The sequence below is a fragment of the Cavia porcellus genome, unplaced genomic scaffold, assembly GCF_034190915.1.
Source record: "Cavia porcellus strain 051 isolate PalLab524CR breed Dunkin Hartley unplaced genomic scaffold, mCavPor4.1 scaffold_5, whole genome shotgun sequence".
NCBI classification, from domain to species: Eukaryota; Metazoa; Chordata; class Mammalia; order Rodentia; family Caviidae; genus Cavia; species Cavia porcellus.
In genome coordinates this window covers 22,456,024-22,474,263 of record NW_026947488.1, presented here as the reverse complement: position 1 = coordinate 22,474,263, position 18,240 = coordinate 22,456,024, and the positions used below count along the sequence as shown (strand labels likewise).

General features: G+C 37.1%; 1 protein-coding gene across 2 annotated transcripts in view; it reads left to right on the top strand.

Annotated features, from left to right (window-relative positions):
* Dhx35 (DEAH-box helicase 35) overlaps positions 1–18,240 on the top strand; it is an 83,889-nt gene that overhangs the window by 11,628 nt on the left and 54,021 nt on the right. For both annotated transcript variants that reach the window (XM_003467755.5, XM_063248352.1), the window contains exons 4-6: positions 9,467–9,544; positions 16,388–16,492; positions 17,982–18,043. In XM_003467755.5, the coding sequence (XP_003467803.1) occupies positions 9,467–9,544; positions 16,388–16,492; positions 17,982–18,043 (245 nt within the window). The remainder of the gene's footprint in view (positions 1–9,466; positions 9,545–16,387; positions 16,493–17,981; positions 18,044–18,240) is intronic.

Sequence of the window (18,240 nt, the reverse complement as noted above, 5' to 3'; positions counted from 1 at the left end):
TATTTTTTTCTTATATTGGTGATCTTTCATTATTAACAGGAAAGTTGAACTGGGAGTCTGCAGCTTTGTGGAGACCAGACACATGGGGTGTGGATGTACGACTTGTCCACATATTGGTGATACGACATCCTGATAAGTGCAGGTGTGCCAGGGAGAGAACACTGAGGAAAAAAACAAGGACATAGCCCTCGGGGTGTTGGCATGCAGGGGTCAGAAGTAGAGGGGACATAGAATGGCATTTGAGGAGGTTACAGAGGAACCAGGAAAGTCTGAGAGTTCAGAAGAAGCAGAGGAGGAGGGGAGTTTCAGGAGGTGAAAGGGAACCGTGTTTCAGCCTAGAGAGTGACCAGTAAGTAGAAGACCGGAATCAGTTCTGGGCTGATGATCTTGGAGAGAGGCAGACCAGTGGAGTAGGAGAAGAGAAGGAGAAGGGTAGCTCACAGGAGTGCAGCAGTGGCGAGCAGTGAAGAGGCTGAGATAGCAGTTCTCTGGTAGGGTTTTATAGATAGGAAAGTCTCAGAGGGAAGGGCATGAAATCTTTCTGCATTTTTGTGTATGTTGATGAGTTATTAGCTACCTGGTGCAGACATGTGAACAACATCTTTGTGTAGTTTTTAATAACTTTGTCTGCTCTACTACCCCCATTCTGAATAATAGGTTTAACATAAGGCTCAGGCACAGATGTTTTTTAAAAGTTCTCCAGATGATCTAAGGTATAGTTAGGGAAAGGTAGGCGTAATGGAGTGACTTAGTAGACAAAAGACAATTTGAAATGCCATCAGAAGCGGAAATGGTGGCCCAAAGGCAAAATGTATGTACAATTAATATCTAGAGTCCAGAAAGTCACTTGCATCTTACAGAAACAAATGAGAAGGGCTAGGTTAAATTCCTAAGAGGTTATTAGTACTAATAAGTAATTATCACAATAATTGTAAGTGCTATATAAAGTGAAAAGCTTAGCAATATTCACCTATTTAATCTTCAGTGACCCTATGAAGTAGGACCTGTTACTGTCCCACTTTTATAGGTTTGGGAAATACAGAATCAAGGTAAAAGGTTACATGAGATCCAGTAAATTTTGAAATTAGTTTGTATGGTTAGTCAGCTTAGGATAAACCACATATAGTAACAAAGAACCTGAAAATCTTAGTGGCTTAAACACACAAAGGTTTATTGCTTGCTCATACTGTGTGGTCATCTTGGCTTTGAGCTCCTATGTGTCATTGCTGAAACCAGGCCTGACAGCACAGCTGTTACATGGGATTGTTGATCTGGTACTGGGCACAGTCATGAGCTGGCTTTCATGGCCTTTGTCCTCAGATTTCATTGGTCAAAGTAAGTTACATGGCCAGGCCTGATAGCAGCAGGGTGGCAATGTGTATAATCTTCCCACTGGAACGGGTAGCAGATATTTGGAGAAATACAGTATAGCACAATCACCTAGTCATGTATCTCAGCAAGGGTCAGAGAAGACCTGTTGAGGACTGAGTTTAAGAGAAGAATGGCCAGAGAAGAGTAAGGGCAAAGGATCTAGGCTGGGCAATGTGGCAGTAAAACCTAAGGTTTATTTTAACTTTAAAATTTTTTGAATATTTAACAGCTTCCCCTGGTTTAAAATTCAAAAACACAAAAGCACACAAAAAGAGAAAGGTTTCCCTTCCTTATTTTTTGATTATTTCCTTTATGCAGATATAACCAGTGTAACCCTACTTTTTTGAGGTAGGGATTTTTTTTTTATGCATTTACAGATTATATAGATATAGATAGATATATCTGTATCTGTGTATTGTTTTTTTTTGGTGCCGGGGATTGAATTCATGACCTCATGTTTGCTAAGCAGGCATTTAAACTGCTGAGCTAAACCGCCGGCCCGTTTAAAAACATCTATCCATGTTTTAATGCACATTTTTAAGATTTAATGTATTATTCTTGTTCTCTTGTTTCTGTAGTATATATTTGTTATTTTACCAATCCCTACTCAGTAGACATTTAGATTGTTTCTAGTTTTTTTTTTTTGTGTGTGTGTCTTTTTGAGACAGGATCTCACATGCAGGTCAAGCTGGCCTGGAAGTCACTTTGTAGCTCAAGCTGGTCTCAAACACACAGCAGTCTCCCTGCCTCAGCCTTTTGAGTGCTTGTTTCTAGTTTTGTATTATCACAACAATGTAAAGAATCAATTTGACCCATATATCATTTTGTGTATGTACAGGGATTTTTAAACATTTTTCTGTCTTGGGTATTGAACCTAGGACCTTGAGCATACTGGTCAGGTGCTCTACCACTGAGCTATATTCCTATCCTTTTTTTTTTTTTTTTGGGACAGGTCTTGCTGTGCATTTCAGGCTGGCATTGAGCTCACTTGGTAGTAACCCAGGCTGGTTTCAAACTTGCAACGATTCTCTTGCTTTAGTCTCCTTATGCTGGGATTACAGGTGTATGCCACCACACCCACCTTCCTATCCTTTTTTATTTTTAGGCTAAATATTTTTATTTGACCCTTTGTGGACTGAGGGGAGAGAGAACAAAGGCACACCAGCAAACAAATCCAGTCTGGTAACCAGCGCCAGGTGTGGGCTGCCACTGGACTGAGAAAAGCTGGACTCCAACCTCTTCCAACATGTGGGCTGGCAATACAAGAAGTAACGTCCCTTCCATCTCCCCAAGCAACCTGTTTATCCAGAGAAATATAGGCTGAGATGATAGCTATTGAGGTGAAATGCAATTGGATGCCTGTGGTGCTTTGGTGTTTCACTAACATTGCAGGTCTAGGGCCTGTGGTCTGATCATAGGTTCAGAGGATATCGGTATGCAGGGTGGCATCTAGCAGGGAGATCTCCTTCTGAGGGTTGTAGCCATTGTTGATTCCCTGTGGTCTTGTTTTGAGGTCCTGTATCTTTCCATTGTTTGGCTGGGTTGGGTTTTATTCTCTTTTGTTTTGTTTGATGGCAGGAACAGCTGTTTCAAAGATAGCAAGATATATTATGGTAGCAATTGTGAATTTACTATTGGCTTGTAAGTCCTTTATTGCATTCATTTTTTGTTTTTATTCTATCCTGTTCTGTTTGATTTTTACTATGTCTGAAGTTATCTGTAGCTATTTTGAAGATATCTAATGGCATTATTGTAACTTGGTGATTTGGTAATGTTTTGAAGTCCTGTATCTCTTACACTGGTGTGTTTTGGTTGGTTTTATTCTGTTTTATGCTTTTTAAAATAAAAAGAATAAATATTTTTATTTTGAGGCAGGGTCTCACAAATTATCCAGGCTGGCCTAGAACATTCAATCTTGCTTCTTTAGCCTCCCGAATAGCTGGGATTATAGCTGTGCTCTACCACATCTGGCTCTTACAGACCTAATTATAGAATAAATATAGCTGTGGGGTTGCTGGTTCTAAGTCCATGTGTATATGAATTTAGTTATTTTAAAGAATGTATTAATGTGGTACAAAAATTCAAAAAGTACAAAAGTCTTGCTGGGTACAGTGGCATGCACCTGTAATCCCCGAACTTGTGAGGCTGAAGTAGGAGGGTTGCAGGTTTGAGTTCAGTCTAAGCACTTTAGCAGGACTCAGTCTAAAAATTTTTTTTTAAAAATAGGGCAAGGAATATAGCTCACTGTGAAGGCCCTGAGCTCAGTCTTGTGTACTAGGGTGAGGTGAAAGGTACAAAAGAATAAATGGAGAAATTATGTGCTGGTAAAAATGTGATTGTGACAGATTATTTTATTGGTTAGGTATCTGCCACTCATTCTGTGAAGAGCTTTTCTCTTTCCCCCTAACCACCTTTATCTGAGACAGTCACTGTTTCCAGCTTATTGTGAACCTAAGTTTGAATTATAGGTTAGAAATATGGGAAAGGCTGAGGAACTGAAGGTAAATGAAATAGAATTTTCAATAAACAGTTTTGCTAGATTTATATAGTATCTTTCCTTGGAAAAGTACTGCATACTGGAGCATCAAAGTCTTTTGGGGGTGTGTGTGTGTGTGTGTGTGTGTGTGTGTCTTTTGTCTGTCTGTGTTTTTGAGGCAGAGTCTCACTTTGTAGTCTCAGCTGGCCTTGAACTCACTATATTGCCAAGGCTGGCCTTGAACTCAAAGTGATCCTTCTACCTTAGCCTCCTACCTCAGCATTTTGAATGCTGGGATTACACGTGTTCATCACCATACTGGGTTTTCTTATGAAATTTCACAAAGTATATCTGGAACTTAGGTGATATCATGGAAACATTTTTCCCCCATACTGGAGATTAAATTTACGGCCTTGTACATGCTAGGCAAGCACTGTACCACTGAACTAAATTCCCAAAACTTTAAAATTTTTTTTTTTTTAAATTTTGAGACAGGGTCTCACTAAGTTGTTGGGGCTGGACGCAAAATAATGATTCTCCTGCCTCACTGGGTAGTTGGGATTACAGTCGCACCATCAGCCTGGCTAACAAACTCTTCTTAACCAATTTTTATTAGTACTGTTCTTGGTGGATGTGTTCTCAACCCCATTCTGTAACTGGAAGACCAGATTTGACCATTCTGTTACAGCATGGAGAAGTGAAATGGGATTCAGTTTCCAGTTCCATGATCTCCCTCCATGATGCCCCCTGCTTCTTGGTGTCAGCGCTGCAGTTGCTCTTGCAGTACCGTTCAGTTTCCTCATCAAATCAATCATAAGCATGTGCAGCAGTCTGATGAACCATATGGTCTATTGAGATGACTGGCTTCTTGGACAGGATGTTTGTTTTTATGGAAATTGTTTCTTTCATTTAACGCTATTACTAAGAGCAGAGTTCTGTGTGTGTTTGTTTGAATTTGAATGGTAGAACTGTATCCTGGTTATGTGTCAGGGCTTTGGTTTGTTGAGTTTTATTTCTGACTCTTAGATTTTAATCTGCTTCCTTGGACGAGTTCCGTGATCTCTTTGTTCCCTTATCTGTGTATGTTGACGATGCCGTCATTTTCTCTGTGATTTGTTGTGAGGGTTACATGGAGGAATGCATGTAAGGCACTCAGCATAGTTCCTGGCAGTAAGTAAGGTACTCAGTGAATCTTAGCTATTATTCTTACAGTTTTGTTTTTGTATACATGTTGATTGGGTGATTGGTAGTATCTTTTGTGTGTCAAATTAATATGAGAGAATTATTACAGTAATATGTATATACAACAATCTGTTTCTTACAGTTATTCCTTAAGCTTTAATTTCAGTCTGAAAAGTTACACAAAATAATCCGTAGAATTTTCTTATACTCCTTATATTACTTTTAGTTCTATATTCAAAGGGAGGATATTAACATTGATACAATACTGGTAATTAGAATACAAATGTTATTTAAGTCTAATTACTTTTTTTAGTTCTAGGATCCTACATTACACTTACTTGTTTTTTTTTTTTTTTAAGCCAGTCAAATTTAGCAGTGTGGGGGGTGGTATACCAACTTTAGTGACACTAATGTTAATAAGTTTTGATAACCCACTGCTATCGGACCAGCCTACACTTACTTGTTATTTCTCCCAACTCTGTGAGAGTTTCTCTTCATCATTTATGACTTTGGTGCTTTTAAAGTATACAAGGCATTTGTTTTTTAAATGTCTTTCAGTTTGAGTTTCTGCCATATTTATTCATGATTAGAAGAACTTACGAATTTTTGGTGAAAACACCATAGAAATGGTATTGTATCCTTAGCATATCATGTCAAGGGATTGGGATATTGATTGGTCTTGCCATTGGGGATGGTTAGCCTTAATCACTTGGTTAAGGGGCTTGAGTTCACCTATAGAGCTATTGTTTTACCCTTTGTAGTTGATGCATATCTTGGGTGAGGTAATTTTAGAATGTAGGTACTCTGTTTTCCTGTAAACTTCTGTCTGCTAATTTTAGTGTCTCCTAGTGAGTCTTACCTGTCACATTAGTGATGACCATCTTTTTTTGGTCTTTACCTCTACCTTTATGAATGGAATCTTTAAGAAAAAACTGTTCCTTCTCTTCTAATTATGTATGCTTGTATGTATGTATATATATATATATATCAGTATGAATATTTTTTCCTATGGGTTAAAATTTGTACAGTGATTATTGTGTTGCTCAAAATGTTTCATCTTTGGCCTTCAGTTTGTCTCATATTTTCCTTCTGAAAGCTGCCATTCTTTTTTGACCACTTCCTTACTTCTTAGTACTATAAGACATGGCTTACCTTATAGTTTCCAGATATAAGCCCTGATTTTTTTTTTTTTTTTTTTGTACTGGGAATCGAACTCATGACCTTGCACTTACCAGGCAGGCATTTATGCCACTGAGCTAAATTTCTGGCCTCTGATTCTTTTTATTGAAAAATTTGCTTAAAATTTTGTTTAAAAATTTGTTTAAAAATCAAGATCTGGATGGTAGGGTGCTCATTGCAACTGAGAATCTTAGTGGATAGATTTAGGAAATGTAAAGGAATGTTAATAACCTATACATATAAAAGCACTTATTTATTTTGATTTATATATATTAAGCAGTGAATTTATGTTGATTACAGTCTAACACTGCAGGGTTCGTTTTAGTCTTCCTTATTTGTAACTTTCTAAACAGCAAAATGCTCATTTTTTATAAGCTACAATTTATTTATATTGTGTATTGGTCAATTTCTAGTAACACATAAGAAAATTGTTGACTTACATCCCTGTTTGAGTATTTACCAAGATACACTACAGCATTTAGGGCTGGTGATGTAGCTCAGTGGTAGGGTACTTGCTTAGCATGTGCAAGACCCTACATTTGAGCCCCAGGCCTACAAAAACAAATAAAAGCAATAACTAATATTTACTACACTTTGATTTGTCTTTAGCCCTTTCACATCTAGTGGAGATACTGTTTTCCCTAGTTACTTGGCATAGTCCTTCTCCACCCTTTGTGAGTCATATTACTAATACATAAAGGGTCATTTGTTAGAGTTTGTATTTCTTTATAGTTCCCCCCACGTCCTGAGGGAAACAGAATCTTCTCTGAGAACTAACTTACTTAATTATTTTCTTTCTTTTCAGCATGGTTCAAGAATATTTCTTTTTTCTATGGGTTAAAATCTAGTACAAAATGGCCATACTCCCAAAACTATTACACAGATGTAATGCAATCTTGATCAAAATATCATTATCATATCTCGTGTGTCTAGAGAAAACACTCCTAAAATTCATCCAGAACCAGAGGAGACATTGCTGTCCTTGTTCTTGGCTAGGAAGAACCAATATTGTGAAAATGGTCATACTCCCAATACTGTTATACAGATTTAACGCAATCCCAATCAAAATACCATTAACATACCTCTCAGATGTAGAGAAAATACTCTTAAAATTCATTTGGAAACAGAAGAAACCTAGAATAGCAAAGGCAATCGTGGGCAACAAAGGCAAGTCAGGAGGCATCATAATGCCTGATTAAAATTACACTATGAAGCTACAGCGATAAAATCAGCATGATACTGACAAAAAAACAGACCTGAGGATCAATGGAACAGATTAGAAGATGCAGACACAGCTACAAACACACTCAGCCACTTTTGACAAGGTGGCCAAACATGTTCACTGGAAGAATAGTCTCTTTAATAAAGGGTGCTGGGAAGACTAGCTTTCAATATGCCAAAGACTTAAACTAGACACATACCTATCACCATGTACTAAAACAAAGTCAAAATGGATCAGAGATCTCAATATTAAAACAAATGCTGATTCTACTGGAAGTGAAAATAGGTAGAAATCTTGAAGACAGAGTTAGGCAGAGTTCATGACCAAAAACCAAACTGCATGGAAAATACTTCAAAGAATCAACAACTAGAATCTCATCTTATTGAAAAGCTTTTGCACTTCAAAAAAAAAAAAAAATCATCAACAGAGTGAAAAAAAAAAAAAAACCCATGAATTGCAAAGAAAATGTAGCCAACTATCCCTCAGACAAAACGACTTCTATCTAAAGCATATAAAGAATTAAAAAAAAATCGGGCCCCTCACATTCAAAGACCCAATCTAAAAAAGAGCATTTGAGATGAACATACACTTCTCAGATGAAGAAATACAAATGGCAAATAAATACATGAAAAAAAAAATGTTCAGCATCACTGGTCACTTGAGAAATTCAAATAAAACAACACTGAAATTCCATCGCATTCCAGAAAGAATGGCTATCATCAAAAAATCACCCAATTACAATTGCTGGTAGGGCTGTGGGGGAAAAGGAATGCTTCCACACTGTTGGTGGGACGTTTAAATCAATGGTAGGAATAGAGGTCCTATTTAACGCAGCTATTCTCCTTCTGGCTATTTTTCTAGAAAAATTGAAACACTGCTGCATGGCTTTCAATTTTTCTAGAAAAATGGTTTCAATTTTTCTAGAAACACATTGCTGTATGTTTTTCAATTTTTCTAGAAAATATATATTGCTAGCCGGCTCTACTAATTCTATTCACTGAAAGGAGCAATTGGTGCTTATATTGTTTGATCAGGTTTTCATGCCTAATCTGCTAATCTGAGAAATGCTTTTGAAGACAAAAGTATGCAATATAATAACCACTATTAATTTCCTATTATCTTGTTTTGAAATTCTGTATCACCTGTGTTGGTTTTTTTTTCTTTAAAATAAAGCAAAAGTCTTGTATAATGATTATTTATTTACAGTACTTTATGGGTATTTGAAGGTACGTGAAATATGACTGTGGTTCGGAAAGGCAGAGCCACACAAGATGCTCTCTTCGGGCCATCGCTGCTGTTTCATTCCGGTTACTGTTTCCATTTCCCTTTGTCTCTGTCCTTTCCCATTCAGCCCTGTAGCCCTCTGTCCTCATTAATTTCTGTATTATATAGCTTGCCTTTATTTCTTTTGAATCAGTGAACGTATACATCATCAGTAGTTTTAAAGTTTTTATTATAGAAGTAATATATATTCATGTAAAATAATTAGATATCATAAAAATATTTAATTCTGACTGTTATCCTTATAGGGTATTATCCTTATAATTAAACGAGTACCTACATAAATCAGATAAATACATTTAACTAAATAAAATTTCTGTATAAATGTAATGGCATATATTTGTGTATAATTGCAAATTGTTATTTTTGTTTGACTTTAGTGTACTGTATATTTGATATTTATATTGAGCCATCATCTCTTGTGTTTAAGACTCTTTGTTCTGCAGACTGTTCTGAGTGTTCTATGGATAGTTTTGTTTTTTATTCTTCAAAGCCTCTGTAGTACAGTACGTGGAAATTTTGTGGTCTGGGGAGTCTGAATGTTGAATCTGGTTTTTCTGTTGATCAGCTTTGAATTGAGCTGAAGCATAGTACCTAATATTATCAAACTTAATATCTGTCATCTGTAAAATAATTTTCAACGTTCACTGAAACAAGAACACTATCGTTTCCTTGCTCAGTGATTTTAAGACAATACAGGCTCATCTTGGGCGAGGTGCTGTCGGAGGTATATTCACGAGTGATTCTGCTTGCAGTACCTGGCAGAAGCTGGCTGGACAGCTGAAGGAAGAGTGGTCGGAGTGACCCAGCCTCGCAGAGTGGCTGCTGTGACAGTGAGTTTCTTTTTGTTTTGAAGTGATTGCTCTCTGAAATCTTTTATTTCCCTGACTTACTTTTTTTTTGTTTCCTGAAAGATTCAAATGAACCAAAAATGCTGCTTTACAATTTAGTTCTTCAGTTTAAAAAGAGCTATGATTTGAATATTCTTGTAAAATTGGTATGTGTACATTATGAGCATTTTAAGTGATAAAGTGCTAAGGAAGTAAAAACAAAACAAGCAATTTTAAAAAACCAACAAAGCAAGGATTGGGTATGGTAATTCAGTGGTACAGGGTTTGCTTAGCATCTGTGAGGAACTGGGTTTGATTCCCAGACCACAAACAGTACAGCAGTAACAGTAACAACAGTGACAACCATCTCATCCAGCAAAAACATTGTGAGCACCATTCCAGACTTCTCTTGAAGATAAAGATGAGTGTTTGGTTGGATAGAAGAATTTTATGAAAATGGGATCATAACCATAGATTTCTTTATGTTTAGCAAAAGAAGAAACTGAAATGAAATAAGAACAGTTAATAAATTTGGAAAAATACTTATTCACCACAAGAGAATTTATTAAAGCTTGAAAAGATTAAAAACTTTAAAAATGATACTTATTTTTCTAGCATGTTAGAGTTTTTAGTTATGAAAGAAGAGGAAATTATTATACATATTCTTTTTTTTGAAATTTGATGTCACTATGCAGTTCAGACTGGCCTTGAACTCACTGTGTAATCCAGACTGGCCTTGAACTTGTAGCAGTCCTCCTGCCTTAACTTTCTATGTTGAGATTACGAGTGTGTGACATCACATCAGGCTAACATATTCTTTCCACCTTTCTTCCTCCCATTTGTTAACATACAGTACTGTCATTTTCACTTCAAGATTGTTATGGTTTGTGTCTAGATGTCCCCTTGCAAAACCTCATGCACGTTTAGGTGGGGTTTTTTTTGAGGTATCTGATTTTAGAGTTTGTGACTGATTCATGGTTGAATGCTAGGATTAAGGGTGTTGGAATTACGGGTGGGTGGATTACTGGATCAGTCCACTGATTAGACTGGCACTATCCTAGTCCCAGCAGTCTGAATAAAATAAAGGGAGCTGAAAGGGGCTCCTCTTTTTGGTTCTTGTTGTTTTTGCTGTCTTCCATGGCCATGATCTGTTGTTGCCCTTCTGCCATGTGCCACCCTGCCTGGGAGCCAGCCAATTATGGACTAAAACCTCCACAAACTGTGAGCTAAATAAATTTTCCCTCTTTTAGTTTCGGTATTTCCTCCCTTAATTTTTGTCTTAGTAAGAGAAAAATAAGACAGAGTTTTACTTATTTTACATAATATTACTTATTAAATTAAGTATTTATTTATTTTGGTCTTTTTGAGACAGGGTCTCACTATGCAGTTCAGGTTGGCCTTGAACTCACTTTGTAGCCCAGGCCGGTCTTGAACTTGCAATGATCCTCCTACTTCAGCCTTTGGAGTGCTGGGATCACAGGCATGCACCACTATGCCCAGTTTATTTACTTATTTTAAATGGATTAAATGCTCCTCTCTGTTTTTCATGTTTTTGCTAACTCTGAATTATTTATTTTTTATTTCTTGATTGGCTGAATTTTTTTGTTCATTAATTTATTTTTATATGCCTGAGAATACTTGTGATCATGATATAAAATTTTGATTCATACTCTCTTTCCCTGGGAACTTCAGATTGTTTCATGGCCCTTGGCATTAAGAATCACTGTTTTAGCAGGGTTTTCCTCCTACCTTCTGGCTTTTTTTTTTTTTTTACATAAACTCCTGCAGTACTTTTTTCATCAGGATATGTCTTGTGTTACTTGTGCAGTCATAGTATTTCTTTTTGTTCTTTTCTTTTTTTTCTTTTCCTTTTTAAACAGCGTCTTGCTTTGTGTAGTGCAGGATAGCCTTGAACTCACGGCAGTCTTCCTGCTTCAGGCTCCCAAGTGTTGGTACTAAAGGTATCACCAGGCTGTCATAGTATTTTTTTTTTCTGACAGAATCTTTTAATGAACAACCTTCTCCCCCGCCTCCCCAGCCAATAAGGTGGTTGTTTTTTTTTGAGTAGTAAAATTTATTGAGGAAAAGGAATAGAGAACAGGAAAAGCTCTTGAGAGATGGGGAGTCCAGAATGGGATGCCTAGTATTTCTTAAATATAGAAAAGTTCTTATCTTCTGGATCAAATCTATGTCAGACAAGTTTTCTTTGTTATATCTTGGCATACCTTTCTATTCCAGTTGTTTTATTCTCTCTCTTTTTTTTTTTTTTTTTTGGTCTTTTTCATCGGTACCAGGGATCGAACTCACGACCGCCTGCTTACAAGGCAGGTGCTTATGCCGCTGAGCTAAATCCCCAGCCCTCTGTTTTATTCTCTTTTGTGAGCATCAAATAAGTGCATGTTAGATATCTTTTGTCTGCTTTTAGTATTGATAACCATCTCTGGCTGGAATCATCTGCTCCTCTCCAGTTCTCTTTGTGATATTTTTTCAGGCTTATCCACTATTCACTATGTTTGTGAATTTCTGGCACTTTGAATTTCTTCTTCCTGCTTTCCATCTCTTTTGTCTTCCTCCTCTCTTTTTTCTTTATTCCTCCCCCCCCCCCATTCCATTCCCTTCTTCTCTCCCTCTGTCCTTTCTTTGTTTCTTTTGCACAGCTGGGTATCTAATTCAGGTTTTGACCATGTTAGGTAAATCTCTGCTGCTGTACTATTCCTCCCTTGTTTTCAGTAAACAGAGAAGCAAATAGAGTGAAAGAAGATACTATATCATATTATAGTTTTAAAAGCTGATAATGCCACAAACACAAAAAAATACATAAAAAATAACATCATTTTTAAAAATATCAATTATCTGATAGACACATTTCGATAAACTCTTCCCACAATTCTTGACTGCGTTCCATTGACAGCTTCCTTATGGAGCAGTGGTGTTCTATTATTTTCCTAGACAGTAGAGCAATTTTCCTAGGGAGAAGAGAGCAACATTTTAGTCTTTCTTCTAAGATGGTCAGTTAACCTTTGCTTTTTGTTATTGATGGTGGTAAAGTTCTTTACTTTGTAACTTACTTGTAGCACTGTGTAAATTTGAGGTGTTTTCAAATTTGGGAAAACCTTTCTAGTTTCTTTCATGTTCAAGTGGTAAGTTCTGCAGGACTTTCCCAGACTGGCTTCTGGCCTGTTCGTGTAGCCCTTGTTCCTCCTTGACTCTTCTTTGTCTATTCCTTAAGTTCTTTTTAGCATCAGCTTGGGATTTCTTTGAAACCCAGTTTCCATAGCTGTATGCTTCCAGTAACGCTTTTACATTTTCATTTTAAATTGCTATTTTGCTCATATTATTTCCTCGTGTTTCTTCCTTTTTGGTCAACTTTCGTGTGCTGGTGTTATGTTAGTACTTTTGTGTTAGGCTGAAGGAGGCTGCTGGCTGTCACAGAGCTGTGAGACACTTGGTTTAGCTGGGGCATGCTTTCTCTTTGATGCTCTTTCCTGGTTTGGAGTAAGGGTGAAGATAAGGATCTGGTGACGCACTCCTTGGTGACTTGAGCAGTCTTTGTGGCTCAAGATAAAATTCTTAGGGTTCTGTGTTTGTGGATTTGATACTTGTATTCTGCCTGCCATTTGCCTCTGTTTCTTTACTGCTTTCTCCTGACATTCTTCTCTATCAGTGACAGCTCCCCTGTGACACTTCCTGTGTCTCCTGGCATTGAACTCTGTCACTTCTTCTAATAGGATTATTGGCCTCACCTTTTAGAGGTGATACTTTAACCAGCAGTCTGCGGTTGTGAGGTGGCCTGGGCCTCCTTTCTTCTGAATTTAGATCTCACAGTGGCATTTGTACTTCCTGGTTTACTATGTGGGCTTGTGGCTGTCCTTCCATTAAGGATGGAGGTTTTGTTGCTTTTTATTAGTTTTGAGATTGGAGAGACTGAGGAAGATACTTTGTTTGGTCATTTTTACCTGGACAAGCAGTTAATTCTATTTCCTCAAGTTATTTTTGCTTTGTATAGAATTTACTTTTTTGTAATGGAATTTCTGCAAAGTCCATTGTCTTATGATCTTGCAGTTAGAAAAGGTTGATAAACATTTTACAGGTAGTATGTATGTGTGAGAGAGAGTTAAAAAGGGGCTAATAGTTTGGAAACTGTATTGCAATGGCAATAGTTAAGCTTTTATGACTCAGTTGACTAAAAAGCATTTTTCTGTTTGTGGTTTGGAATCCAGTCTCTTCAACAGTTTACATTTTAGCTCCAAATTTGTAGTTGTGGAAAACTTCCATGCAACCACAAGTTTTCTCTTGAAAAGAACAAAGAGTGTATAAATTAAGCGTGTCATATTAATAGGACTTGTCACATTTGAAATGTTGTCTCAGAAAATATTTTATGTGAAGACTGAAATCTGAAAACAATTGCAGAACCTGAGAACAGATTGCATAAGCAGGGCTTGCTCTCCGGGAGAGGCTGTTGTAATGAGCATGCTTAACTGGCCACACACAGTACAAGCTTGAGTTCTGGACTAGGCCTTCCTCCACCTGAAACTCAGAGCAGGCTGTGCACCAGGCTTCTTTCAGCTTCCTCGCTCATAGACATAAAGGGTTCCTACCCATGGCCTGAGCTCGAGATGCTCAGAACCCAGCATTTGCCATGCTGTAGGTATTTTGTGGTTGGTTTTGTTTTTCGTTTTACCTTCTCCCTTTCAATCTATTTGGTTTCTCAAGAAGATAATACGTGTTCATTTTAGTTGATGAGGTTATTGGGAGTAGAATGTAAACAATAGAAAAAATCTAATAACAATCTAGTAGTATATAACCCTGTGTGATTATAAATGTTGAAATTAAGGGAGTTTGAAATTAAAGACATTTTAGTGCTCATGTATACAAATAATGAAATAGTGATAAACAAGTTTGTGTTTTACTGTTAGACTCATGAAGTGATTATGTTTTAGTGAAGAAGATCAGCTCATTTATTTTCATTCTTAGAAGCTTTTTTCTTCAGAGTCTCTGGTATCTCTTTGTATACATTCTCTATTTGTACCATCTTCCAAGATTTATAATATACCACCCTGTAGAGTAAACTTAGACCAATGACAAACTGTCCTGGGAAATGCTGTTTATGGAGAAATACAATCTCCAGAGGTTGAGCTATGTAGGATGAATTTCTGGTTTCGTAAGGAGTTTTGAAAGAGTACTTGGTACAGGTCAGCTGTTTGATGATTGATTCTCTTTTGGCTTGCCAGAGCTGTAATTTCTAGTTACTGTGTAGAGCCACTTCTGATCCTCATCTGCTCTGTAGTTTCTTAAACAGTGATGAGCAGATAACCCAGAGTGTCCTTGCTTTGGGAGGACTGAGCGCAGGGAGTCTCTGCACCGCAGACCTTGGGGCTTCTGGTACATGTCTGTGTCAGTAAGCTGTGCCTCAGGACGCCTTCTGTGGCGACTATTTTCTGAACTCAGGAAACTGCCAGAGAACTTAGGGGTGCCTTCTCTCTGAAGCAGGATACTTGGTTTGGTGTAGTGTGCGTGTGCCCATATATTCTTATATTATGGCTACTCTTTGGTGCTTTTCTGTTAGTTTATGTGTGAGTGTGAGACTCTATTTTCCTGTAAATTAAGCTAAGTGATTGAACATTATTGCTCTTCTACTTTTAAGTTTGTTTATTTACTTAGTTTTGAAACATAATCTTGAGTTGCCCAGGCCTGAGTTTTCCTGGCCTCAAACTCATAATCCTCTTACTTCAGTCTCCAGAGTAGCTGAAGGCATAAGACACCGCATCTGGCTTTATTCTTGGAGTAGATCAGGGATCTTGCCCATAGGTAGAATTTGTGTGTGTGTGTGCAGTGCTGGGAGTTGAACCTAGGGCCTCATATATGCCGGGCAAATATTCTACCACTGAGCTACATCCTCTTACTGGGCCCTTTCTTGAATTTGTTTTTCTTTTGGTCTTTCCTATACTCAACTTTTATTTGTCCCATATTGGTGGGTAAAATTCCATCTATAGTTTGTGATCATCATCCTATACATACTTGTCTTTTATGTTATTATATCAATTTGAATCCTTTATTAATCTTCTCCTCCACTTGTCTGCTTTTCTTTTTTTCCTCCCTAAACCTGTTTTCTTGTCCTCATTTCCCCTTTTATGGGTTTTGGTAGCTGGGACACTTTTGAGCATTGTTTTTCAAGTATTCAGCTCTTGAATATTATCGTTTTGCCTCCAAATTTAAAAGGAACTTGGCTCAGTATTAAATTTGATCACTCCTATTCTGCTTTCATAATCCAGTGGAAGGTGCTTTGTTTTAAAGCATGGAGATTGAAAAGTTGTCTCTGTTTGGCCAGCTCTTGCTTTAGGAGCAGAGTGAGTCTTGTCATTTCTTTTGTGCTTTGTCACCACACTTGGAGCTGAATTTGTGGCTTAGCTTATCTTACATAACTTTGGCATATCTTTTTCAAAACTTTTTTTCATTTCTTTAAGTCTTTTTGATTTATCTTTTTTGTAGTGGTGCTGGGGGTCGAATGCATGGCCTTGTACATACTAAGAAGCACTCTACCCCTGAGCCTCACAATCCAGACCCAGTGTTTCATCTTGATTTGTAACATCTTTTTGTGATTTCTTTTTTATTTTGTGTATTCTTATAAATTGCCCAAATAGTGTGGTAGAGGGAAGTGAAGTATATCAATATGTCAGCTAATGAATTCCAAAACTTTTCATATTTGTTCTGTAATGATTTGCTCCTTTTCTCTCATTTTCCAGTGTTCACATACCACTTAACCAGTGACCTTTAGATTTTCCATAGTATGTACTCTGTGCAGTAATTTCTGTGTCTCTATTTTCAGCATGATCTTTCTTCCCAAAGGTTGCAGGGAGAGTAGCTGAAGAAAGGGGTGCAGTACTGGGCCATGAGGTGGGCTACTGCATCCGTTTTGATGATTGCACCGACCCACTGGCAACAAGGATTAAGGTGAGGTGCTTAAGCTGCTTTTCCTTGTGTGAATGTGGATGAAAATTATTTGGGCAGAATTACAAGCATGCAGTCCCCATATACCGAGGCCATGGTAGAAAGTATGGGAAATCATGCTGTCCCTCAGAGACTTTAGTCTGCCGGGAGGTACAAAAATCTTGCACAGTTCCTGAATATTAGCTTAGAACTGAAGTGAAAAGTAAGATTTAGCCTTTGGTTTGTATTCTAAAGAGGCTGAGGGCCTGGGAGGTTTGCTTTGCTTACATTTATTCACCCACTGGTGATAGTGGTATCTGATTCAAAGTGTCCTGCTCATGTGTGTTTTATTTTTTTCCACTGAATCACATAGCTATCTAAATATAGAATCAGCCTGTAAGAATTTAAGGACAGGGACAAAATGGTATAAATTGATGCAGTGTAGAATTCATGAATGATTTTTTTCAATAGTTAAAACTTTATTTTTTACCTGATAATAGATTTTATCTGTGTGTTATTTGATTTAATTGCAAAGATTAAAATAGTGTCAGTAGTAATCAATGAGTAATCAACTCAACAGGGCATTTATTATTTATAGCAATACTGGAATCAAAGTCTAATCCGATAATGCAATAAAACAATAAATGGAGTGCTCTGATGAGATGAAGGTTGATTATTAGAATCTCAGTTACCTTTCAATTTGCATTTAGGGAAAATCTAAAATAATTAGACCAGCAGAGTGAATAATGTAGTGTAAAAGAATGCAGTTTGTTTTGTAAATTTCTTTGTTACTTTTGACATGCATCTTGCCAGCTAAAGAAGAGTAAACTGTCCTTATCATCAGATATATTTGAACAAGCTAATGTTCAATGGGTTATATAACCAAGTGATTCTTTTTTACTCCTTCCTGAGATAGTTTTGTGCTTTAGTTGGTTATAACTTCAAGTTTTTCCTTTTTTTAACTGGTTTGTTGCTGGTAGCAAGTTCTAATTTTGACTTCCATGCATGTGTGTGGCAGCTGACACCAGGTCTAAGCAAACTATGGTGGAAATGCATCCCTTAGAACAAGAAAAATAAAATACTAAGGTACAACATACTAAAAGTCGTTAGCCTTAACACACTGAATTTGTTTTGGGGTGATAACATCTGGTTGTTACTGCATATTTCAGAAACATTTAATAAGCATTTATTAATGCTAAATAATAACTGACACTCCTTAAACTCTCTGTATGCTAGGTCCTATGATAAGCACTTTATATATACTATCAGAGCTCATGATAATGCAAGTAGCTGCTTGTATTACTTCACCTTATGGGTGAGGAGTCAGACTCAGAGAGGATAAGAACTTGGCTACTTTTCATACAGTAAGTAAGAGGTAGGGCAAGGCCATGGCAGAAAGTGTGGGAAATCATGCTGGCCTTAGGGACTTTAGTCTGCTGGAAAGTACAGAGATCTTAATATTAATATACAGTGTAAATGAATTATTTATAAAACTTTGTATTTTATTTTTTAGTTTCTTACCGATGGAATGCTGGTCAGGGAAATGATGATTGATCCATTGTTAACAAAATATAGGTAAGTGTGTTTGATAATGTTCCTGAGGTCTCCAAAGTCCACAAGTAGATTGATAAACAGTTGTTACTGAGATTTACATCTCTGCTCAGCTGGCCAGAACTTTTCTGTTGACCATAGCTATTTCAACCCTTGATGTTTTTCTCAGAAATTAGATAGCATGGTCCCTGCTGACAGCAAACAATGGACATGTAAGTAGA